General features: G+C 40.0%; 1 protein-coding gene across 5 annotated transcripts in view; it reads right to left on the reverse strand.

Moving 5' to 3' along the window:
- The window catches only part of INPP5K (inositol polyphosphate-5-phosphatase K), a 59445-nt gene that overhangs the window by 17090 nt on the left and 14675 nt on the right, over positions 1-27680 (reverse strand). For 3 of the 5 annotated variants that reach the window (XM_063449925.1, XM_063449924.1, XM_063449923.1), the window contains exons 3-9: positions 15393-15500; positions 11509-11617; positions 4672-4788; positions 4047-4222; positions 2047-2158; positions 977-1086; positions 849-875 (exon numbers count right to left, since the gene is read on the reverse strand). In XM_063449925.1, the coding sequence (XP_063305995.1) occupies positions 849-875; positions 977-1086; positions 2047-2158; positions 4047-4222; positions 4672-4788; positions 11509-11617; positions 15393-15500 (759 nt within the window). Of the gene's footprint in view, positions 1-848; positions 876-976; positions 1087-2046; positions 2159-4046; positions 4223-4671; positions 4789-11508; positions 11618-15392; positions 15501-16983; positions 17264-27680 lie in introns of those variants that run through there. The other 2 variants (XM_063449921.1, XM_063449922.1) reach the window with 2 other exon arrangements.

The following is a 27680-nucleotide window of genomic DNA, read 5'->3' on the forward strand; positions in this document are numbered from 1 at the left end:
AGTATGTTGGTAATTGAAAAGGAAGTTGGTTAATTTCTGAATGTCATTAAAGAGCTAATGTTAGTACAACTAAATAAAACTAAAATATTGAGATATGTGGATGATGAGCCTACTGAATTTGCAGACACAAGGCATGCTAAAACCTGCTGTACACGGTATCTAAATGACTAGTTAAACTGACAAAATATTTACCAGTCTGAAACAAGAAGAGCGTGTCCTATTGGTGGGTTGCTGAATCAAATGGCAAAGGTCTTATCAAAATATGCCCACAGATAAATTAATCTGAACAGGGTACGATATAGCCAGTTCTTAGACACGTTTATTAAGATTTTGAAATGTTATAAGTAAAGTGAATTGCAATTTACAAATCGTGTCAGTTCCATGTGAGTTTTCACAAAACGGGATGATGTTTAACTAGATTGGAAAAATTTATAAATGGTTAAAATTTGTAGAAATATTTACAACTTAAATAGAAATTAATGAAAATTCCTACAATTCACTAGTTTATTTTTAAAATACCTAATAGCAGAAAAAGGGCTTTACGTAATACAATGCATTACTATCTTATTTATGTAATAAAGATAATATATATATTTTAAAATAATGAAGCTAAAATCTCAATTCAGGATTTAATAAGGACAATGCTCGCGGTGCTTCAAATTAGCAGGTATTTTGCAAGCTGCAGCATTTGACTCTTTAACAAAGAGAAACATAGAGTTTTGTTTTCAGAATTTGATTCTGATTTAATACACTGTAAAGAAAAGAGAAAATGATGCAGTTTTTGTCAGTATTTTTTTTTTTAGTATTTTGATTAGTTCAATCGGATATGCCAGAGGATTTAATCTTACTTAAATCCAAACAGGGATTTCTTCCATCTAGAATAGAAACACACACATTAATGCACAGTGTAGTAAGACACACACTTACTCCGTTACACAGATCAATTTGGCCACTTTGCAGGTTTTGTTTTTTTTACCTGGTGTCATACACATCAGAATTCAAATCAAATTTGTAAGTAGGTTTAAACTTTAGGGGTCCTTCCATAAAGCCTTGAAGGAATCCTTCCTTTTTCTTGGCCATATTTAACTAGAAGAAAAACAAATTATTAATTAACACGCAGTAAAGAGCAGAAAAAAATAAATAAATCATTTATATCAGTGATGCACCAATGGTAGCCCATTAGGCTATTACATGTGGCATGGAGCCTCATTAGCTGCAAGTGTAATTTAAACACAATGTTATCTATATATTGCTGCCTAGTGCCAGCTGTATCATTGCACCATCTATAGTTGCGTTGCGGCCCCAAGTCAGTAGGCAACCCACAATTCAGTTGTGGCACATACAGAATGGGTGATAGTAGGTGGTGGGGATAAGTCACATTCCTTCTTCTTTTGCACTTTCACATTTTAAATGACAGACAGAGAACTAAAGACATTGTCAGACAGAGTAAGACTATTGTGGGTAGCCACCCGATAAGGTATGGGACAGGTAAGATGGAAAGGGAAATGAGGAAATGAAAAACTGCATTAAAGAGAGACAAAGGGGAATGGAAATCTAGGAACAAATAGGAGGAAAAAAATAGTATATGGAATAAGGAGGACTTAATACAAAAGGGTGAAGAAAAGAAATGAGTGGGAATGAGAATTGGCAGATAGAACACAACTGTACATTTTTATGTGCTAGTATCCTAGAAACATAGAATGTGACAGCAGATTAGAACCTTCGGCCCATCTAGTCTGCCCAATTTTCTAAATACTTTCATTAGTCCCTGGCCTTATCTTATAGTTAGGATAGCCTTATGCCTATCACACGCATGCCTAAACTCCTTCACTGTGCTAACCTCTACCACTTCAGCTGGAAGGCTATTCCATGCATCCACTACCCTCTCAGTAAAGTAATACTCCCAGAACTATCCAAATGGCTGGTATGATAAAGGTTACCCCTTACAGATCTATGCCATTTTCCATGCCACATTCCTTTTTAAAGGCAAGAATCCCTGCTAATACCTTTTGGCAATAAAAATAGCTTTAACATTTTGAAATGTACCTGGTCTTTTTCCCAGAGCACACTGTAGCGGTTGCCTTGTATAACTTCCCTGATAAAATGGATCCCAAAGTCGGTAATACGAAAATTCAGGTCTCCAAACCAGAACACAGCACTAGATTTTTACAAAAGAGAGAGGATTTTAGATCTCACATGAATGCACAGGAAGATTCATCACCTTAACACATTTAAAAAAATATATACAGTCTAAAAAAAAAAAATATGTGAAAAATATTATGACATATGTTCAGTAGATAATCAGCATGAACTTCAGTATTGCATTAAAAATAAAATATAAAAATAGATGGTCCAGAACGTTCTGTCATATGAAAATGAGATTTTATTGCACTCAACTTATAGAATACAAGAATATATACAAGAATTCATATATATATATATATTCTAATATAAGAATTCACAGCATTTCAAATACAACTTCGCCCGATCTGATGGAACCTGTGATTCGGAAACACCCTGAACATCTAATTGAGAAAATCTGAAAGTTATTTACGGGTCTGTTCCACTAAGTGGTTTGTGAGTGCAATATATATATTTTTTTTATATATATATATATATCAAATGTTTTAAATTTCTTTTGATAAAACAGAAAAGGTCAGCAAGGTATCATGAGACACGCAGGTTTTTGTTCTAGTAGAGAGCATATCGTCTCGCAGGACCAGTGAGTGCAATATTAACAATTTATTTGTGGCACATTACATAAATAGTAATAAAAGAAAGAGAATGGGGAAAATCTGACGAGAGATCCCCATTGGGGTACAAAATGCTAAATAGGCTGTGACAAAAAATAGAACATTTAACAATTATTGAGGAAGAGATACGATAGTAGATACCATATGGTGATGGTAGAATGACTATAAATCTAATAGGTAAACCAACAGGCTAGTTTTATTTGCCTAAAATGTATTACCCAGAAACACTCATATTGACTCACACGTCAATAAATGGCAGAGTAGTACTAATAGCAGTCTGTTTTTGCATAAAGTCTCTCGATTACAAACCATTATTAAATTAGTCAATTTTCAAATAAACCATCAGGATATCTGGTCTGGATCGACCTTGGATTAATGAGCTTCTATTGAACCATCTTACGGTTTGTAATTGAGGGACTTTATGCCATAACAGACTAACACTATTAATACTACGCTGCCATTTATTGACTGATAGGAGTGTTTCTGGGTAATACATTTTAGGCCAATAAATATAGCCTGTTGGTTTACCTATTAGATTTATAGTCCTTCTACCATCACTATATGGTATCTACGATTTTTTTTGTCACATCCTATTTACCATTTTGTACCCCAATGGAAATCTCTCCTCAGGAGATTTTCCCTATGCACTTTCTTTTCTAACCTTATTAGGGTTCTTGCCCAGAGTGGGTGGGTACCACTCATACTGACCACCCCTGACTGGGATCTCTCTCATACAGGGGTTATTCGATATTTCGTGATACACTATATTTTGTTTGTTCCTTCACAGGTTGGCTGTAAGCAGACATCCACTGGAGACATTCCCTGCTGTTTAATGGAGTTTATGTCCTTGAAATGATGCTGGACATCCTCACGCTTTATATGAGGACATCCATCGTCTTGCAAAACCCCATAGGAAAGCATTGTTGCAATGCTTTTCTATGGGGAAGGCCTATATATTAAATACATGCACAGAGTAAAACAGACATTTAAACCACCAAGATCTGAAGAAAATTAGCTCAGAATAGGGTGGGATAAGGAATATTACAGCTGAACGTCCGATTTCAATATGTCAAGTATGGCCTCCTATATCTGTGGGTTCATCAACAAGCTGCATGCCTCCATAGATGAGGCCTCCCATGGGAGGGTGTTAATTAACTGAATATTTAAAATGAATCAGTAAACAGACTATTCAGTATGAGTAAGACTACCAAGTAAATAGGAAATACATGGGACATTATATGAGCAATGTGTTCCTACATAGAATGTTATGGACACAAATCCCCAACAACATACTCATGGTCTAGAATGCTGCCAACACTTTCTCCATCGAACTGATGCGCCTCCAGCATCCTCTCAAAATCATCAAGCCTTTGGTGTGTGTTCTCCATATGGGCAGGCAAATGGCAGTTCACGAAGCACAGCATATGTCCATAGACAGACATACGGACAGTCACTCCTCCTTTGTTTCCCTTCAGTAAAAAAAAAAAAAAAAAAAAAAAATTAAAGAAAAATCTATGCTTCATTCTAGGTATTCACGTATCTGAATTTCCTGTGCAAAACTGGCATTTTTATCAAAAAGCAAGAAAACCTATACTAGCGGATATATTTAGAAAGACACTGATGGATAAAAGTAGACCTGGGCTGTCTGTGTGTAAGGTGCCTTGTATAGACTGAAGCTCAATAAAAAGCTTTGTACATCAGGACTCATAGCACACAAAATAGTGTAACCATCTGTTTTATTTTACAGTCTAGTGATCAGTGTTGAACAAATTTAATTTAACTCATGATAATCATCATATCACTGATGCAGCGAGGTGTAATGTACCAGCCCGCAGCTCTCAGTTATATACGGCCTGTCCCATTAAAAAGCAGGCTAACCCTGACAGATCTAGTTATACAAACTAGTAGGATTTGTTACCCAGTAGCCATAGAGACCAGTGCGGATGTAGTTGGTGCGGATGTCTTGGATGAAAGGGATATGCCTGTGTTTTACAAACACCAGGAGAAGGAGACCTTGCATCCGGATAGAGGAATGCTAGAAAGAAAATAATTATAGGTTTAATAATAAAAAAACAAACAAACAAAAAAAATAACACAACAAAATACACAAATCAAAATCACCAGAATTTATGAAGCAGTCCTAGAAGAGTTAGAAGCCCAACCAGTGTTACACTATATAGAGGACCACATTTTACTTACCAATCCAGGGTTAATCCCTAAACCAGGAATTGCTAATAAATGTAAAACTAAGCAAAAAATAAAAAATTCACCAACTTTGCTATGTATTACAGCTTTGATCATTCATATTAAAATGTGCAATTTCTGGTTTATTTAACAACCGGAAAATGGAAAACAAGTAGTCTGTGTATGTAAGCTTATATATTATATACCACTGGCCATGACCAATTAAAGGAACACTATAGGGTCAGGAACACAAACATGTATTCCTCACCCTATAGTGTTAAAACCACCATCTAGCCCCCTGGGCTCTCCTTGCCTCCCTAAATATAGTAAAATGTTACCTGTAACTCTGCCCCCTGTCTACCTCTGACATCAGAATTAGTGGTCTGAGACAATCACAATGCTTTCCCATAGGATTGTCTGAGACGTTCAAGGAGGCAGATCAGGGGCAGGGCCAGCACAAGTCAAACACAGACCTGGCCAATCAACATCTCCTCATAGAGATGAATTGAATCAATGCATCTCTATGAGGAAAGTTCAGTGTCTGCATGCAGAGTGTGGAGACACAATGTTGTGATGCACACTAGGCAGGACTGCCCCAGGAAGGACCTCCAGTAGGGAAGGAGGAGGAGTGGCTAGGGAAGGTATCACTAGGCTGTAATGTAAACATTGCATTTTCTCAGAAAATACAGCGTTTACTGCAAAAAGCCTGAAGGGAATGATTCTACTCACCAGAACAAATGCAATAGGCTGTAGTTGTTTTGGTGACTATAGTGTCCCTTTAAGTAATACAACACTTTATCACTGCCAACACCTGTAAGCAAGATCTTGATATAGCTATTCACATCATGAAAAAAAAGAGAAAAAAAAAGGACCGGTATATAATATTACTACAAAATCATCCCTATTAAACATATGGACAAAGGGGGGTGGAAGCGATAATGGACACTCCTAACTATGTTAAGGAACCACAGACATAACTACGAGCCTGACAACTACTGCAAGATGATGCTACCGCGAAGTACACCAGGAACTAAAACAAATCCTCAAACAACTCACTCCTACATCCATTCTATCTTTTTTCTCTTATGGACCAGGACCTTAACAAGTAATTTCTAAATTCACTACACCTGTTGCTATCCACTGTTGCGCTTTGTCCTTGCTCTCGATCCTACTGAATGCCATCAGAAAAAAAATCTGAATACATCTCTGGACTACTGGTAGATAAAATAGAGCACAATGTAGCTAAACATGAGGATGATCTCTTCTTTTCTGTGTCCAACACTGAAATTCCACAACATTTAATCTACAAATAACTTACTTCATGATTCTATTTGTCTCTATTCCTATAGAATGGGCTGAACCAATCCGCAAGAGTTTTCCATTTCAGTGGTCTGAACACTCCATCAAGTACCTAGGGGTGTGTCTGGCAAGGGACTTCCAACTCGTATACCAGGAGAACTTCCAACCGCTCCTCAAAAAATTTGGCAAAACCAGAGGGAATGCTCAATGCCATTGCTCTCCTGGCTTGGCAGAGACAGAGTCATAAAAATGAACCTCTTACCTAGAGTGTTTTTCCAAACCCTTTCATTCGCTCTCTCGAATGTTCTTTTCATATATGTCTCAGGTCATGGTCAAACATACTCTGGCTCTGCCCAAGACCAAGGGGGGGTTCTCTCCATGACTTCAAGCATTTTAAAAAGGCAACACACTTACTATTCTGGAAGGGGTACATAAACTGTCGAATGAAGTGGAAGTCACACAGGTGGGTAGACAGTTTGTGGCCTTGCTCTGGATGGACCACCAATATAGCTTAACGATAGCAGCACCTAACCCACTGATCTCAGTAACCCTGTGTGTGTATAGAGTCAATGGGAACTCATGACTTCCCTTCCCCCTGCTTCCGCTGGTTCATAATCAATCTTTCCCACCATGGCTAGAAGTTAATACCATTAAATAGATACTGGGTTGCACACTAACCCAGGTACACTGCATAGTGCAGGAGCACAGATCCCACCTTTATGATGCAATTCATGTATAGCCAGCTAACCACGTTCTTCAGCTCCATCCCACTCGCCTTCTATTGCTCTGGCACTCTGATCCCATAGAGCATGGAATCTCACTTTTATATGCAATGGCCTAATGCCAAGCTAGAGCTCCTTAGACAAATTGTTTGGAAAATGGGAAGATAAATTGGAGCTCTCCTTTGCACCCCTACAAAACATGGCAGGAAATTTGTGATCTAACACAGCCCTGTGCCATCTCCTGTAATTTTAAAGAATCAGATTTTAAATTTCTATCACTTTAGTTATAAAAAAAAAAAAAAAAAAAAAGTATTCTTGCACGCAATAGACCCCAATCTGGGACAACAAATGTTGGGGGTGCCACGGGTCAGAATAAATATTTTCCCATATTTGGTGGAAATACCTGTTAATTCACCCTTTTTAGAGTAAAATGTACAGAGTTCTTAAAAAGTCTCATTTGACCCATCCCCTTTTATACCTGCTCACATGCTGCTACACCACACAAACACAAAATCATCCATATACAAAAGATATAAACATATACTTAAAATATGTGGATTATATTCTAAACAGCAAAACTGATGGGGGGGAGGGAGGAGGCGCAAACTGCTGCGGAGCAACATCTGCCTGGCACACCAGCCGACACGCTGAACATAACCAGCTGCACACAAAGCCACAGGCATCACACCCGGTAGGGAGATGAGCAAAATGCTGAAACAGCCGGCGCAAACTTCTCTGTGTTTCTAGTACTGATGTAACTACACTACTCTATGTATCTAATCATCATATCTAGAAACGTTACCCTAGACAAAAGTCTAGTCTCACTCAGTATCTGGATATGAATGCTTAGCCTCTCTACGTTTTACTATAAAATATGCTATGCAATTGTTTCGCTATGTTTTCTTTCTACCTTGCAATACCTGTCGTGGCATTGCGAGCATGTCTGTAATACCATGCACAAGAAAAAGAAAGAATTATAAAAAATAAAAATAAAACAATAGTTAATCCTGTATTTACCTTTAATCCCTTAAGGACACATGACATGTGTGACATGTCATGATTCCCCTTTATTCCAGAAGTTTGGTCCTTAAGGGGTTAAGGTCAGCTTATTGCCATCGATGTATCCTTGAGGTTGCTGGGCAACCCTATAAAGACCCACATGCTCACACACAGAGACCAGTTTTACTGGCTTCTTACTTGTGAGTATTAACTCCTAACATGGTCATCTCCTATGCAGTGAAATTAGCAATATTACACGGTTTTTTCTTTATTTGTTTTTTAGGAGCATCAATTTTGCCGTTTTGATGACAATTACATACAAGCGCTGCCACTTATTTTAAGTAAATGTGAATATTATATTTGGTGTAGCAATTGTATTTTAGATATTTATAGACCCTTAGTTTTTTCTCTCTGCACTGATATTCATATACAAAAAAATCCTTGACTATTTGCATACTTGATGTGACCAACTGGTCTTTTTATCCATTAGAAAAGCTGGATACTTAGTATTGATTCTGATGATTTCCAAACTCTAACAACATAGATAAGTGCGCTGAGATTATTTAGCTAGATCACTAGAAGGGAGTGCTTTACAGGGAGCCCTTGCCAGATACACTAATATACTTACCAGTGGGACCAGCCACAGGGTCTACACACATACCATTGATCAAACCGTCCTATAGCACGATTAATTGGGTGTGCCTGGGATGAAGGGGAAGAACAGTGATCTACTTCAGCAACTTATACAGCAGGAAACACTATTGACCTCATCTTCACCAATCTCTGTACCACCTCTAATCTCTCCAATGTTCCATTTCCTTTATCGGACCACCATCCACTGACCTTGGCACACCCCGTACCAAAATTTCACCACCCTCAACTCTCCAATCTTGCAGAAACCTCCATTGCCTTGATCTCCAGCATCTCTCCACCAAACTCCACTTTTACACATCTGAAATCTCACTTGTCCTAACTCTGCAACCTCACTCTACAACTCCACTCTTTCCTCTCAACTAGACATCATGGTACCTCCTACATTTAAATGCAGCAAGCATTCCCAATTACAACCCTGACACACCAAGCTGACTGCTGTTAGAGAAAGTCTCACTCTGCACCAGACTTCCACCACTATAAATTTATGCTGCGCTCCTACACTCTGGCTCTTTCCTCTGCAAAAGTAAATTACTTCAACACCTTCATAAGCACACTGTCCCGCCAACCCAAATGCCTATTTCACACTTTTAAATGATCTCCTTTGTCCTGTTGCTCCCCCGCTCTCTGTCTCAAACTTTGCAACTCACTTCACTGAGAAGATTTCTGCAATCAGGGAAGAGATCTCTAACCTCTCTCCCTCCCTCACTCACACCACTGTTCTATGCTCATTAACACCTACTACAATGGAAGAGGTTTCTGCTCTGCTCCGGTCCGTCCGCCCCACCACCTGTTCCCTTGATCCTATTCACTTATATCTCACCCGCACTTTGTCTCCCTCTCTTGCTCTTCCTCTTACTAAAATTTTCAATATCTCCCTTTCCTCCGGCACATTTCCTTCACCCTTCAAGCATGCAACCATAACGCCAATTCTGAAAAAGCCCAACCTTGACTACGCTACTGCCATTTGTCAATCTTGCATAAACAACTCTCTCAAGGATCTTGGAGGCAGACTTCCTCAAATCCAACTCTCTGCTTGATCCCCTTCAGTCTGAATTCCGTGCTCGTCACTCTGTTGAAACAGCGATGACCAAAGTATCCAACAATTTAATAGCTGCTAAATTTCGCGGCCACTACTCTATCCTAATTCTCCTTGATCTTTCTGCTGACTTTGCCATTGTTGATCATCAACAGCTTCTTCTCATTCTCTGTAATCTCGGTCTACAGGATACTGCTCTATCCGTGTGCTCCTATCTCTCCCAGCGCTATTTCAGTGTTTCTGAACACAGGGACATAAGGAACATGGACCAATATGAACAATAATTATTACTGTAACACTCCCACATACAGTCAGCAAGCCCTCCCCTCTGCATGTGATATAATTAAGATAGCTAATGGAATAACCTAATTATCCACAGGCAGAAAATATCCATTTCTACCCAAAGTTCAGAAACACCCCAAAACTCAAACATATCCCCATAAATTATACATCCCTGGATAGCCCTGATATGGGTGAACAACATATCCAAAAAACACCCAGATCAGAGCAGGGGTTCAAAAGTTCCATGGAAGTCTCTTTTGACTGACCGCACAATTTCATGCCCAAAACAGTTCCAGAGAATTTGGCTATGCGGCCGGTCTATTTCCAATACTAAGTTCTGTACGAATGGAGGCCGTTCGTGCAAATAACCAATGTTAAAGTGGCGTTCGAATTGTCGAACGCTGTTTGACTCCCAAAGAGTCCAAGTCCCGGAGAAGGTAAAGTTCAGCGGTGTTTGTGCCGTTGCATGTTCGATTTGAATTCCATGAACCCGACGACAAAACACCGCTGAATACGTTAGACTAAACAAAACGGCCGCCGCCACGTGTTCAAATGTCGAATGGCGGCCACTTTGACGCTTCGGCTGTATCCGAAGTGCCATTTCGACTACTTAGAACGTTTAAAGAGCTATTGTCCACAATCCCAATAGGCAGAAATAGTGCCTTGGTCACAAAATAAGTCACAGGGGCCATAGTCAAAAGGTAAAAGCCTAACAAGTAGTCCTCTCCAAGACCCAGTGGCGAAGTGCAATTCGTCACACCAGGGCTGCACCTTTGCTGTGGAACTCTCTTCCCTTCTCCCTTAGACATTCACCCAGTCTCCACTCCTTTAAAAAAAATCCTTGAAAGCACACTTCTTCAGGAAAGCATATCATTTAAACTATTAGCGGATTTTCATCCCTCCCCCCCATTGACTCCTCTCCTGCAACTGTCAAAAACAACCTACTAAGTTCCCAGTGAATACTTTTCTATCAACCTATTTCATTACCGCTACGTATACCTTTTGTGTCACTTTATCCAACTCCCTCTAGCATGTAAGCTCATTGAGCAGGGCCCTCAACCCCTCTGTTCCTGTGCGTCCATTTGTCTGGTTACAATTACGTGTCTGTTAGTCCACCCACTGTACAGCACTACGGAATTTGCTGGTGCTATATATATATATATATAATAAAAATATACAAAAAAAAACAAGAACATGTTGCGTCTAGTGAAACAATTAGCAAAAGTGTGAAATATTACATCAAATGTAGACATCCACACATCATTTGTCATGCAAATGAATATCTCCATCTAAGCTTCCTGCCAACCATTGTTACCAACTCTGTCCTTTCTACCGGACAATCAGCCCAGAGACAGCATACAGAGACAATAAGAAATTAATTCATATTTGGGTCTTCTCCTTATTTGAAAGTTTTCCTGACTTTGCCTTGTCTGAACTAGATTATGACGTACTTTGCTTTATCAATATAAATTTGAGAGGAAACCTTGCATGAAAAAAGTCCACAGGTGATTTTCATTGTGTTAACAATATAAATTCCAGAGAAATGACCGCTTCCCTTTTAGGAAAGAGCATACAATACCTTGATGTAACCAAGAGGAGCCAAAATATCCATGAGGAACAGACTCCATGGGTCGTCGAAAGCCAAGTCTGATAGAAAAGTTACTATCTTAGAATTAACCTCCTGTAAGCTGGAATCAGGAAAAAAAAACAAGCTATGATATCACATTCACATGATCAAGATATTAATCAACATATTAAACAGGACAGAGTTTATTCGTGAAATTGGGAACTGTAGTTTATTTAAAAGTGAACTGCACATTTTAGACTAATACAATGGATTTGGGAAATATTCTGCAACTCTTCTTATAGTCTCTCATAAATTGTGACTTAAATTTTGCAATTCTAGTTTAGTTTGTTCTAGGTTCATTTTCACTGGCTGATTGCTCTAGTCTAGGCTGTATGTTTTTTTTACAATATTTCTATAAATAATGAGTTAATCTAGAAAGGACAAAACAGAAGTTACCCATTTTAGTTTGTAAGACATTCCCAAACAGTAATCTATACACAAACCTGAAGCACTTGTAGTATTCTTACAATGGACACTGACAAACTGAATTTAAAATGTTGGAAATGTCCCATTTTGGGAAGCGCGCCCTGCGTTATACAACTTCCGCAGTACACTGTAAAAATGTTTTGTATATTATGTACAGATCTGGCAAAACGAATGGTGTACCACGCGCATATACCCGAGCAGTCACTGGCTTTCTACCTGTGTGCTCATACAGGTGAACATGCATTTTATTAATTTCATCTAGTTACACCTGATAATGGATCTTTTGTTTCTGATAAATATAATCAGAAATAAAAATAGATATACTGAATGCCTCTCAATGAACGCATTTCAGTTTAACCCCTTAAGGACAGAGGCAATCGTCCAAGTTCTGAATCAAAACAAAATCTAGAATTTGAACTGTCTGTTCAACCAGACTTTACCCATTTCATATTAAATGCACCCACACATGTTATATATCTATTTGTTTAGGAGAAAGAAGGCTTTTCAACAAGTGTAAGAAAGTAAGGAATTGTTATTTTTCAATTTCTGCATGGTATTTCAGCTGTGAATTTCATAATACTGTTAGCTTTTCCAGCAACAAAAAACACACATATATGTACACTGTGCTGTTCCCCAAGTACAATGATGCCCCATGTGCAGGTTTTATGGGGTTTTAGAAAGTTACACGGTCAAATACAGGGCGTGTAAATTAAATTCTCTGGTATTTCTGCTGGGATATTATGAATTTTAACATTATATGTATATTTATATTAGATGTATATTTATACAATTTTGCCCAAGCTTTAGGCGTCAAGACAGATGGCCTCACATGTGACTCTAGAAGACTTTGATATACAGAGGAGTTAATGGTTAACTCAATGACTGCACGGCTTCCAAGTCCTGTGACTGCAAAACAAGCCAAATCATCACCCCTTCACCACCATGCTTGACAGTTGACATGAGGTGTTTGTGCCGATATGCCACGCCGAAGGTGGTGCTTTGCATTGTGGCCAAACATCTCTAGTTTGGTCTCATCTGTCCAAAGGACTGTGACGGTAGTCACCATCACCTGGAGCTTAAGACAGATAATTCAATTAGGTCTTTGGATGACTTATGTTTAAGTCACCCTGTGCCCACTGTGGGTGCAGGGTGTGTGTAATGTGGTTGTTTGGGGTTGAAGGTTTGTGTGTGCTGTCCTGTCCTGCTGATGCTTGCAATCAAACTAGGTGGTGTTAGCTGTGAAGCATGTACAGTGCCCCCTGTTGGATGCAAGAATCTTAAAACAGCTATATGCACTTCATGAATAGCAAGGCTTGTTAATTGCATATTCAGGTAGATTTGCATATTGTGAATTCTGCAGGTATGAGAGATATCTTGTGTTTATGGTCTTCCCCACCCTGTTGTAAATATGTCATTATGTTGTTATAAGTTCGTGTATTTGTTTATTTGTATTTTATTGAAGTTATCACAGTAATCATTATGTAATGAGCATATGGGCTAGTCCCGAGTAAAAATATAGTTTTGTAGGTTAGCTCCTTTTAGAACTGTGCGTCCGGTGTAGATTTTTAGGGTTCTCAGTAACAGTCTTCTGACCTGTTGGCTGGCTGCACAATCCCTTTAGCCCTGGGGCAAACCAAAAATGGAGATAGGCTTGAAAGCCTCAAGTGCTTTTATAAAGACAGGAGCGATCACATTGCATGCAGCATACCTGCCTGAAAGGAAAACTTCAGAGGAATAGGCAGAGGGGACAATACCTCCCTGTAAGGAAAGAGCTCCAGAGAGACCCCAGTCAAGCTTTGTGATTGGGGCTGAAGCGTTCCAGAATGGGCAGAGGTACTCTAAAAGAGTAGAGGAGGTCGGTCACAAGGACATGGTTTCAGAAGTCTTGTGGTTTGCTCAGATGCAACTTTTAAAACCTAAGCTGTGCTGCCATATTCTTTGTACAGAGAACGCTTTCTCCTTGCACCCATTCCAAACAAAACCATACTTGGTCAGTCTTTTTCTAATTGTATGGCCATGAACTTTAACATTTTGCATGCCGAGACATGTAGAGTCTGAGATGTAACTCTTGGGTTTTTAGCAATTTCTCTGAGCATTGCACGGTCTGACCCCGGGGTGAATTTGCTGGGGCATCCACTCCTGGGAAGATTAGCAAAGGTCTTGAAGGTTTTCCACTTTTGAATAATCTTCTCAATTTAAAATGATGGACTTTAAAATTGTTTGGAAATGGCCTTATAACTCTTCCCAGTTTGATGTGCAACAACAATCGCTTCTCTAAGATTATTGCTGATGTCTTTCTTCCTTGGCATTGTGATAACACACACCTGAATGCTCCAGACCAGCAAACTGCTAAAACTTTGGCTTTTATAGAGGTTGTCACTCTTGCTGATTATCAATTAATCAAGGGCATTTGATTAGCAGCACCTATCTGCTAGTTAGCCTCTTAATTCCTATTAAAGCAGTAAGGGTGTACTTAGGTTTTTTGGTTTTTTTACACATGGCTTCTCCATTTTGTCTTTATTTTTGTTAAATAAATCAGGACCGAGTGTGATATGTGATGTGTTGTTGCTCATCTGAGGTTGCATTTACCTAATTTTAAGACCTGCTAAGGAACAGATTATTGTTATTATGTCCTGAAGAGAATTTACTTTCTTTTTCCCTTGTGTGTGTGTGTGTGTATATATACACACACTTATTTGTATATACACACACACACACACACAAAATCATGGGTAAAAGAAAGTAAATTCTCTTCTGTGTGTGTGTGTATATATATATATATATATATATATTGTGGCAAGGTCAGAGAGGCTTTCTATGTTAGTAATAGATTGGAGCGCTCTCTATTCCCAGCATGATGGGGTTAATTGGGGGGAGTCACCCCTTGAATGTTATAAACCAGGTGAATGTAATTAACCAGCCCTAGGGTTTTAAAAGGTCGGCCTCTGAAGACATCAGAGTCTAACAGTCTAACAGCTGGGAGAGAGGAGGTAGTTAAGCCTGAGACTCTGAGAAAAATATATATATATATATATATATATAAATAAATCATCAATGCATATTTTGATGCTTACATTTCTGATTACCTATCTGGGACCTGCCTGACAACCCAGGAGTACCCCTGCAGCCAATCCAGCAGATCAGAGTCATGTGATCGAGGTGTCACAGATATCACATGACTGATCGGTGGATTGCCTGCAGGAAGACTGCCTGGGGTCTCCGGCAGGACCCCCAATCGAGTTTGAAGCAGAGGGTAAGTATTTGGGCTGGAGGGACAGATCGTTAGGGTGCACTATTCCACCCTAACAGCATTAAAGCCCTTCTTTTGTAGGATGGCATACTGCTGACAAATGCCAATATACCCTAACCGAGATGGGATTAAGGAGGAGGATTGACCAATATTCACATACCCCACAATATACATATCAATGTCTGATTTTGGTGTGTCCAGAAGCAGTAACGAGCTGACATCTCGGGGAGGAGGTGCTGTTCCCACATTCCAAGTCACCAAGTGTATCCTGAAAAATAAAGTAAACAATTATAAGGCTATTTATTAAATTTGATTTTGCAGATTATTTAAGAAAATGCATACCAAAAATGGTAAAGTAAATTAGCGAATCTATACTGTGATGCATTCCCCAAATACAGGTAAGCACAACCGTTGGCACTCGGGGGGGGGGGGAACATCCAGTCTGAGAAAGAATGAACACTGGCCCGCAGCATATAAATTAATGCTTGGCGTCAGAGAGCCACTAGAAGCACTTACTGCTTCAGACCCTTGATTTTCGAAGGTCTTCATGTTCGATATCATCACACGAAGAATAATAACTCCAAACTCTTTTAATGCTTCAAAAACAGCTGTATTGGTTTCAAGGTTTGTATCTGTTTGGACCAGAGATCATCAATGGGGAGGGAACTATGGCCCTTTAAAGAACAAATAGGCAAATATCAATTGTTCACTGTATTCTCCACCATCATTGCATTTGTAATATTGAACCATATGGTGTTTGGCACTTTATGAAGGTGGCACGCATATGCATTTTATGTATATACCGATAAGGAAAACTTTTTTTTTACATTTTCATTGCATTTCAAATATGGTTTAAAAAAGAAAAAGCAATGCTAGTAAAAAAAAACAACACACATAGCAGTATGTTCCCTGAACAGCAAAATTCAGGTCAAATGCCCAGACTGGGAGGGGTTGGGGGGAGACTTCAATCTCTTATGCTAGCCCAACAATACGAGTCGGTCTGTCTCCAGTTTATTTTGCTGAAACACATACTCAAAGCTTTTACGGTTGTGGGTGATATATGAGCGCTGGGAGAAAAAGGAGTTGTGGGGATGTGGGTGTGTATGAATAATAAATAAAAGTAACAATATGGTTATCTATGGGTTTCTGAAAGAGGGTGTTAAATGGGTGTTAGTGTGATCTAGGTGTCATTTCATGTGGTGATGCACATAGGAAAGGAACAATTTCTGGATTGCTTTAGGTTCCTAGTAATTCTTGGCGAAATCATAGATCTTGATTACAAAAAAATGTTCAAACCTTTACATCAAAAAATAAAATTAACTTATTCTGAAAGTGGACACAGAGGCCCTCTCTATACATACTTAGTTCATTAGTCTAAAGAAAAACAGAAAATCCCTGTACAATTTACACTGTTCACAGCAAACAGTAGATATCTATTTTATCTAAACAAAAAGAATTACGGTACCATACACTAATTACCAGACAAAATAAAAAGATGGCAAAACCCAGCTATTAAAATAAAAAATAATTTAAAAAAAAACAAAAAACCACACATTATTTAAACACACATAGATATATACACATCTAATTTGATAAGCAGCTGGAGAGAAATACAAATAAAAATAAAAAAGGTATATTAGTAAAGAATTACAGAGATGGTATTTGCTATTGTCTAATAAAATAGATATACCAGAATACAAGATATGGGTTGTTCTTTACACTACATTCACAATCATACAGAAAATGATAACCTGAAATCCTGTGTTTTTGGTGCCATCTTTTTGCCACAGATTTTAAAAGCGTGATCTATTGAGCGGGAGAGTTCTTCATGAATTTCATCATCCGAGCTCACATCTTCCATGCAGGTCATGAGCTGAGCCACTCTCTGACGCAGCACATACCTTCCGTAGGAGCCAGTGCTGCTTAAACTGTCTGAGCGCACGCGAGACTGGCTGTCAGAGGGGGACTGAGTGAGGAAGAACAAATCTAACTCTGAACTCTTGGAGCTGTGGCTCTCCATCATGTCATGAGCACAGGAGTACTAATCTCCATGCATGAGACTTTCCGCTTCAGAAAAGTACCTTGTAGAAAATGTAGCCCTTAATCTTAAAACAAACAAGGCCTTTCAGTGGAACACTAAGAAAGCATAATCCCATTCTAATCATGGAGTGTTCAACCAAATCCCATTGTTTAGATATTCTTTATATAACATGACTTGGAAGATTAACTCTATCACTGTCAGATCATGGGAACAAATGGCCTCTGGCACATTGGAGTTAACAAAAGGAACTTTCTATATTCCGAGTACTTTCTTATCTTTATCTCTGTTCTCCCAGCTATTACTGTAATTGTGCAGACCCTTTGCTTTCAAATCACGAGTCAAAAGACTAGGGATTCATATTGGGCTGCAGTGATGAAACTTCGCCTACAGAGGGTGCAGTCACTAAAAAGTGTGTAGAGAAGGCATAACAATTACTTTGCAAAATGTAAGCCAAATCAGTATATGTAAAGGGACATTAGAGACACCCAGACCACTTAATCTTATTGAAATGGTCTGGGTGCATTGTCCCTGTCCCCGTAACCTTCCAATGTAAAGCAGAGAAACTGCAATAACTACTTTGCAAGGTTTATTTATTTATTTAGGGTTAACTCCACCTCTAGTGCCTGTCTTCCAGACAGCCACTAGAGGCACTTCCTGGCTTTTCACAGAGTTTAACATTGTGAAACGACCATCGACGTCCTCACGTTTTGCACGAGGACGTCCAGCGTCTTCAAATGCCCCATAGGAAAGCAATGATTCAATGCTTTTGTATGGGGAAGGCCTAATGCATGAGCATGAGTATTAGGTTCCAGCATTGCTGTGATGTCACAGGAGGAAGGGACGGAGCCAACGCCAAGGAACACCATCAGCCGTGTGTATGTGGGGGTGACCTTTTGCAATTTGCAGATGGACTCTATAGCGTTAGGAAGAGTTTTGTATTCCTAACACTATAATTTCCTTTAAAGAAAAATCCTATTTTGGCAGAGCTGGTTCTTTTTCTCGTTAGCTCTGTTATTTTGACAAAATATTATAAAATGTCAGAACAACTGAAAAAAACTTAGTGAATAAACCAGACTTTCCACAGATCTCAACAAACGGAAATACAGTCCCCAAGAAACACAATTCATGTAACATTCAGTATATTGGTATAGTCTTAATGAAATGAGAATATATAGGTGCAAAATCATGATCCTCAAAAGCAAGCATATAATCCACACATTTGCAAACATAGCAAGTAATTAAACTCATTTTGTAGACGAGGGAGAATAGGAGAAATCAAGGATGGTTTAATGGGAGTCTCAAAACAATCTCCAGATCAGCAACAATCAAAGTTTGGCTACTTTATCCTAATATTTGGCATTCTGATTTCCATTTGCTACAATTTAGTAAATAAACCAATATGTTATTGTGTGCTGAATATCTGCACTTAAAGGGTTACTCCAACTACCATAACCACTACAGCCGGCTGTAGTGGTTAGGGATAGGAGTAGTACCCTGGCTGGCGCCCTTACCCAGTAATGGTGCAAAACATTTTACAAAATGTTGCCCTTTTATCTGGTCATTCTGGGTGGCAGGCCTCCCATGTAAGCAGGTTCACCACATCCTGCACCAAGACCACTCAATCTCAACTTCACTGAAGTTCTCTGGGTACAGAGTTCCTGTTCCCTTAACCCTGTTATGTAAAACGCATTGCGGTTTTAGAGAACATGCAGTGTTTAACTTGAAGGGTGAAGAGGCACTTCCTGCAGTTTCACATAGCATGACTTTGCATGGGGACATCCAGCGTCTTGAAAAACCCCATAGGAAAGCATTAATTCAATGCATGCACGTTAGGTTTGCAGATTGCCATGACGTTGTGGGAGAAGACCGAAACAGCGCTAATGGACTACGGCGATGAAATCAGGTAAGAGAAAAAAAACAAAAAAACAGCTTGACTTCTTAAAACAATAGTGTTATCAAATACAAATATAAAAGTTTTGTTTTACAAGCTTTATGTCCCTCCCTAAAACCATGGTGGGTATTTTTCACTGTGCCTAGGTCCTTATACGCAATGTTCCTTCCTGAAACTTGCAGGGTGTCATTATTGTGAATTACATTTTTGGACACATCTTCACAGCTTGCAATTAATTATTAATGTATCATAAAGTCAATGGAGAGTGTGAGTTTCAATCAGAATTGATATCTGCAATTTCTAGGCAAACTGATTCTAGAGTTGGTCATAACAAGTTCTATTTCTCTACTCGGCTCTGCCTTTTCTTGCAGGCAGGTATGGCTCAGCAGCAAACCAATCATCTAATAATTCCAATCATCTAATAATGTTCCCGCAACCCCAGGCGTCTCTTTGACACCTTTAATTCTCTTCTTCGCCCTGCTGTGGCCACCCCCAAAACTAACCTTACTTCTGATAACTTTGCATGTTACTTCACTGACAAGATTGAACAGCTAAGGAAAGAATTCTCCCCTCCTTGCCTTTCTGTTTCTCAAACACACATAGATCATGCCTTTCCTACCCTTCAGACATTCCCCCCAGCTACTGACCAAGAGGTGGCTGCTCTTCTTTGCTCCTCTCGCCCCACCACTTGCCCGCTCGATCCTGTCCCATCTCACCTTATCAGATCTCTCTCCACTTGTCTCGTGCCTTCTCTAACACACATCTTCAACTGCTCGCTCTCTTCTGGCATCGTCCCTGCTGACCTTAAACATGCCACTGTAGTACCTATATTAAAAAAACCATCCCTCGACTCATCCACCCTCTCTAACTACCGTCCCATATCCCTGCTCCCTTTTTCCTCAAAGCTTCTGGAAAGGCTTGTCTTTACCCGTGTGTCTCATTTCCTCAATTCCAACTCTCTCCTTGACCCCCTTTAATCTGGCTTCCGCCCTCTCCACTCTACAGAGACTGCCCTTATCACAGTCACTAACGACCTAATCGCAGCTAAATCCAAAGGCCACTACTCCATACTAATTCTTCTTGACCTCTCAGCGGCCTTTGACACCGTTGATCATGCTCTCCTTCTTCAAACTCTTCAATCGCTTGGTCTCTGTGACTCTGTCCTCTCGTGGTTTTCCTCTTATCTCTCCCAACGCTCATTCAGTGTCTCCTTTTCTAATGATACCTCCTCCCCTCGCCCTGTCTCGGTTGGAGTACCCCAAGGCTCCGTCCTTGGTCCCCTTCTATTTTCTCTTTATACTGCCTCTCTTGGATTCCACTACCACCTGTACGCTGATGACACCCAGCTATATCTCTCCTCCCCGGACCTCTCCCCTGCCGTCCTGCAACGTGTCACTGCTTGCCTTTCTTCCATCTCTGACTGGATGTCCTCCCGCTTTCTGAAACTCAATCTCTCAAAAACTGAGCTCCTTGTCTTTCCTCCTCCTAATACTGATCCTCCTCTTTCACTCTCCCTACAAGTTTGTGGTACCAACATCAGTCCATCTTTGCAAGCACGCTGTCTTGGCGTCATACTTGACTCTGGTCTCACCTTTGAGCCTCACATCCAGCATGTTGCCAAATCCTGTAGATTCCATCTTAAAAACATAGCCCGCATCCGCCCCTTTCTTGCACCAGATACTACCAAGGAGCTTGTCCATGCTCTGGTAATTTCCCGCATGGATTACTGTAACCCTCTCCTGATTGGTCTTCCCAAAAGCCGTACTGCACCCCTACAGTCCGTAATGAACGCTGCTGCTAGACTGATTTTCCTCTCTAGTTGTTTCTCTCACACCTCACCCCTCTGCCAGTCCTTACATTGGCTTCCTGTATGCTATAGGAGTCAATTCAAGGTACTAACTCACACCTATAAAGCACTGAACAACTCTAGCCCCTCTTATATCTCCTCACAGATCCATAGGTATGTCCCTTCTCGGTCTCTCCGCTCTGCCCGTGACCACCTCCTGTCCGTTGTCCGCACTCGTACGGCCAACTCGCGCTTGCAGGACTTCTCGCGGGCGGCTCCCTTCCTATGGAATAGCCTGCCTACCGCCATCAGGCTCTCCCCTAGTCTTGCATCTTTTAAGAAGTGCCTTAAAACCCATCTCTTTAGGAAAGCTTATGGCCTCCAAGACTAACCCCTACCTCACATACCTGTCTCTTGCCCTCTCCTAAAGGGCACCTTATTTGATTGCAAATTCCTGTCCTAATGTGTTTTACACCCACCTCCTATAGAATGTAAGCTCAATTGAGCAGGGTCCTCTTCAACCTATTGTTCCTGTAAGTTTATTTGTAATTGTCCTATTTATAGTTAAATCCCTTCTCATAATATTGTAAAGCGCTATGGAATCTGTTGGCGCTATATAAATTGCAATAATAATAAAATAACAATAATTCTTATTTTTACTGTAACATCAGACGAATGGCGTTTCACTACCACCAGGAGCTTGATAAGTATTAGCCATTGCTCCTTTCTGGGTCTGATTATCTGGATCTAGTTATTTTCTACATGACATTACATGTATCCAGGATGTTCCTTGTGATTATATACCATGAGTTGCTGACAGGAAGTCTCTGGACTAAAGTGTGGAAAATTCCTTGATTACTCAATAGGCTTTTTTTATTTTATTTATTTTTTAAAGGGACACCATCTCCAGAACCACTACAGCTCAATGTAGTTGTACTGATGTTTACAGCCTGTCCCTGCAGGCTTTGTAATGGAAACACTGTCTTTTCATTACTGCTTAGTAACAGCTCTAGTGACGGTCACTCAGACGGCCACTAGAGGTGCTTCCTATATCAGTGATGCAGCAGTGCATCATTGGCAGGCATTCAGGTTCTTCATGCTGAACATTCCTTATAGAAATGCATCTCTATAAAGAGATGCTAATTGGCATGGCACAGCGTAGCGTTTTGCCGCGCATGCGCTACAGTCTCTCATTGCATCCCCATGGAAAAGCATGGAATTGACAGAGATCATAAAGTTAAATGATCTCTGCTATGAAAATGTGACCAGCCATTGGGGGAGGGAGGAGAAAGGGGGAGTTTAAACATCTTTTCAGAGCAAGGTAAGAGGTGCCGGGGACCTGCACAGCCATGCCAGGACTAGAGTTTCAAAACATACATTCTAGTGTTATAGTGTTCCTTTAAGTTCATTGTAGCTCAGTAATGTATTGACCTCTGTCCCTTCCACTATGTATTTGGTATTATGGGAGCTCGTTTTGGGATTTTGGAAAAACCTTGACCTGGTAAGTGCGTAATGTGTTAATTTTTGTGCTTCACAGTGTAAGGATGAGATTGACTAACACTATCCCTGAAATAGTTAATATGAGACTGACTAAGCTTCCATCACTGATAGGGTTAATTTCTGTTCGGCTGAATCATAAGACTAACAGCCTTGTACATTGCAAGGACGTCACGTAGTTTAGCACACGATCATGCCAGAACGTGACAAACGTAGTCTTTGCACACAACCATCTTTGTGCTCTTCTATTGTAAGAAGACCCTGCCCTACTATTCCAAAAAGAGAACACCTAGTAATGCCCAACTAGATAAGTTTTATATCGAGCTAGCTCACACTGTTCGTTAGTAGTTGTCCATATCGGATTGATAATTAGGGATACTCCCCCTAGTCTCCCCTTTATTGCATGTTATTATAAAAAACTTTTTTTTTTTTTAATAAACAGACATTTCCTGCACCGACGCCCTTGTAGGTCTTTTGGAGTGTCTCCCAGTACCGGAAGGGTGTGGCTCGGTCTGGATAGAACTCTAAGACCACAGCAGGTACTTACCAGAGAGGAGAGGACAGCTGTTCCAACAGGTATTACCCATTGCTTAAAGGGACACTTCAGGCACCCAGACCACTTATACCCATTGGAGTGGTCTGGGTGCCAACTCCCATCACCCATAATCCTGCAAGTCTATCAGACAGCCACTAGAGGGACTTCTGTGTTCTTAAAGCACAAAAAGTGTTTTAAACGACGCTGGACATCCTCACGCTATGCATGAGGACCTCCAGCGTAGCCGGAATCCCTATAGGAAAGCATTGAATGATGCTTTCCTATGGGGAGGTCTAACGCGCGCGGGCACGGCCATTGGGTCTCCCCCAGCCGGCGGGGAGGAGCGTGGGTGGAGCCTGACCCAGCGTCGAGGGACATCAGCGCTGGATTCAGGTAATTCACTGAAGGGGGTTTTAACCCCATCAGCAACATGGGATGGTGAGAGGGAGGGAGGGAGGGGGTCCTGCAGTGCCAGGAAAACGGGTTTGTTTTCCTGGCACTGGAGAGTCCTTTTAATGCTGCCATGGGTTGATTATTAATGAAGAAAAATGTTTCCTGACCATGCTTCCTCTCTTTTCCAATGGTTGTGGAACTAGTGACACAGACTGTCTGATTGGTAGGTGGCAGGTCCACTTATGTTATTTTCAGAGTTCCGTTTCCGGCCCTTTGTCTGTGAGGGGAGGATCTTACTTCTCATATATTGCGGTCATGGTGAATGATCAGAGAAAAGCAAGCATAGTTAATAAAGAAACCTAAAGTATTATACAAGTTGATGTCTATCAACATACATTATATGCATCTTTATTTATTGCAACATACTACGCATCTTGTTTTATTGTACACTCTGCCTGTGAACATGCTACATCTAAACGTAATGCAATCACACTAAATTCCACATATCCATTTATTGCAGCGTGTCTAATATCACGCTATGCTACACATCCTAATTAAATCTTCAATATTCAGCAGTCGTGGTATGTTACATACATATCCTGAATCTATTCCAGGTCCACTTACGTCCACTCATATGTACTTTTTAACCGGCTCAAAGTGCATGTGCTCCCTCGGAGCCAGGTCAGGAAAAGAAGGGGGAAAGGGAGTGAGCACACACAAATAATAATCGGGTGGGATAGGAAGAATGGAGGGAAGTCATGAGCCTCCCTTTGCAGACTCTGCAAGAATAAGTGAATGTCGGTCACTAGCGTGCACAGAATTGACATTAGGCAGTAAAGAATGGAGTTCTAGGCAGCCAATGTCACGTGTGCTGGGGGTGCAACAAGTCCCAGACACACAACTTAAAATTAATCTGGATGTACAGTTTTTCAAGCTGAAACACTGCACATCAGACTCCTACCATCGTGATCACTTCAAAAAGCAGAAGTAGTCATGGTGATAGAGTAACCCTGTAATAAAACACACAAACATCATTTAATAACATGCAGTTACATAAATTTGTCCCTTCAACAATCATACAAGCATCTTTGTATACTAAACCTTCATAGTAAACACCAAAAAAAGTAATTATTTGATTAAATCCAATGCTGCAACAGGTACAATTACAATTATTTATATAACACCAACATATTCCACAGTGCCTTACAATAGGTAAACAAGAAAAACATTTAATTCTAGCAAAATGATTAACATACTGGAACAGTAGGTAAGCAGGGCCCTGCCTAAAGCTTACAATCTAAATATGGTATATTTCATTCATCAATATAAAACATTCAACTTAAACCTGCTTCACCATTGTCACCCATTAACTGGAGATCAGTATTATTTGTATGTTGGATTATATTTTAGTATCAATATAGAACACAAAAGACCCGTCGTGAACAGAGTGATACGATTTAAAATGAGCCAGTGTTTCAAATCCCATTCTACACGGGCCTAACGGCCTCACTCCTCTAAAGTCAAACTGCAGCACTGTTTAGAGAGCATTAGGCATTGCACAAACATCTGCCTTGATATAATCTTTATTTTAATAATTCAAAATATAAATTGCCTCCTAAGTCCTAATGTTCAGCCGTGAAGCAGCATTCTCAAATTACATGAAAGGGTATGGAAGGAAACAGGACCGAATATGTATTTTTTTTAATTTTACTTTTTTAAAAGACCGACATTGGAAAACCTTCGTTCAGCAGATTGCTCCTTTATTAGGAGGAAGTTGTTTATTTAAGCACTTTCTCTGTTGGTTAGGAGTTTGTAATATACTGAACAAGACCGGCCTCTCCCTCTCCAATGCGTGTGTTAATTTCCTATTACAGTAATAATAATAAAGACGTGAGTTGTGCAGTATCTGTAACATTGTATTCTGGTAACTGAAATGAAAAACAAAAACATTTTACACATTACACACAAAATTCAAATATCCTGGTGCTCCTTTTTCTGCCAATAACTTGTGGAATGGGTTAAAAGGGTTTTAATGTGACTATCAGTTTATTATTTGTGTTAATTTTTGTAAAAAGAGATACCGTCACTAAGGAAGATTGTAAATAGCCTCAATAAAATGTATAAATAAAGTAACACCACCCACAATACAAAGGTTGTTAGTTACCGCCCTACTATTTATTGTGGCTAAGTAAATGACTCTTAAATTGACTAAAATTACAAGTTGTCTTGAAAAATCTACCGAAAACGGCACCATGTAAAATGGAGACTGTACTACCATAATCTCATTAGAATGCACAAATCACCATGACAGCAGTAAATACATGTACACTAACATGTAGGATTCTATGGTGATTCTCCTTGCACCACCTTCCAACTGCACTATTAATAAACCTACAGGAAAATCAAATATTATTGCAAGGGATCAGAATATAACATTATATTTGGCATTTAAAGTGGAGCAATCACTTCCCAGGATTTTTAATATTATGTTTACTTATGCCTATATTTAACCCCTTAAGGACACAAGACGTGTGTGACATGTCATGATTCCCTTTTATTCCAGAAGTTTGGTCCTTAAGGGGTTAACAACTTGTGTTTGTGAGGTGTGTGAAAAATACAATTAAATGTAGCAATCTGTATCTCTTTATACTGTAACTGGGCGCCTCCATCTTAGCTCCCGATCAATCATTGTTATAAGCTCTGTCCTTTGCACCTGGCAGCATAGAGAAAGCAGAATGGCCTGACGTATAAAGAGGGGCCGTCACCACGGAAACCAACAGGCATATTGAGCTGGTGTTTATGCACCTTTTCCATTTTTATTTTTTTTTACCATTTTTCAGAACAGACACTTTTTTTTGTAAATATTTTTTATTCAGTGTTCAATGCAATTGGAACAATTACCAGGTTGGGACACGCAGGTCCCTAAGGTTGTAGTTCCTAATTGCTCGCACAGGACCTTTAGCTGGGCAAAATGGTAATGAGGAAACAAGTAACCAAAATGTGGACTCGCAGGTCCCAGCACGGTCATGCTGTCTTTTGGTGCTCATGTCAACACCTCCCTAAAAGTGTGGTTTTGTCAGGTAAGTTTGCGTCCTAGCTCAACTATTCTCTTCCCTTATCCCCTTTACAGACTTTGTTCTGGATCTCTGCAGGTCTATGTCAGATAGACATGATTTCCTTAGGGTGTTGGTGGTCGTATTCTAATCAGTGTTTGAACTATAGCATGCTATTGGTTTTCCGGAGTCAGACCTCTCCCCCACCCTTCCCTTGGTCAGCTGGTACCTTGTGAGGTGGGTGTGAACAGATCTGTCTTTTTTTCGACCAAGATCACGGTTGGTAGCTGTCACGATGTATAACCCTAATACGCAGAGTTTAGTATAGCAATGAACAGACAAAGGAAATTTGTGACGGTCTAACTCCTTTTGACCATCCTGGGTTCCCTTTCCCTCAGCAGACAGCCTTTAATCCTTCCAGGCAGAACGTAGACACTGGCATAGCATAACCCACCACACATGAGAAGAGGCTTAATGCTGGGTAAAGACTCAATTTTAATGGTACACAAGCATCAGTTTTATACAGTTTACAAACTCCTCCCCTGAGCCTGGGAGATATTTGAGTTAGAGGACAGGCTAAGCTCAATTATCTCCAGGACAGAAAAATACAGTATTTTTACACCCCAAAATACAATAAAACCCCACATCGCTGGATAGCTGGGATCTGGGTGAACAATATATCCCAAAAATCACCCAGATCTGTTCGGTAGTTTGTCTGTACCATTGCAGAGAAGTTTTGACCGGTTTGCCACGAGGAGTATGCCGAAAACCGTTCCAGAAGAAATGTGGCAAGAGCCGGTCTCTGTTCGTGGGGTTTTTACACGAACACTATAGGAGTTAGACTAACGCTGGTTCATGGATAATGTTCACCTCGTTCTGTAGTTCCGAATGAGCCATGCGTGGAAGTAGACCGGTGTTCGGGAGTGTGAGTCCTGCTGAGAGTGTTTGTGCGTTAAGATGGCCACCATCCATTGTTCTCACCAGTGCTGTGGAGTCGGTAGATATATGTTCCGACTCCGAAGCTTTTTGTACTTCCGACTCCGACTCCTCTGTATTAATATGCAAATGTATTTTATACATTCCTTGAAGGAAAGAAAGGCAACATACATGTCATTACCACAGGACTACTGGTTGGGAAGCTAACAGTCTACTGTATCGAACAGTTTAAGCAAAAGACAAACACAATGAAAACAACAAAGTTTTATAAAAATGTTTTTATTAATCAATCAAGTGGCTGGATAGTAGCAGCAGG

Source organism: Pelobates fuscus, chromosome 1, assembly GCF_036172605.1.
Source record: "Pelobates fuscus isolate aPelFus1 chromosome 1, aPelFus1.pri, whole genome shotgun sequence".
NCBI classification, from domain to species: Eukaryota; Metazoa; Chordata; class Amphibia; order Anura; family Pelobatidae; genus Pelobates; species Pelobates fuscus.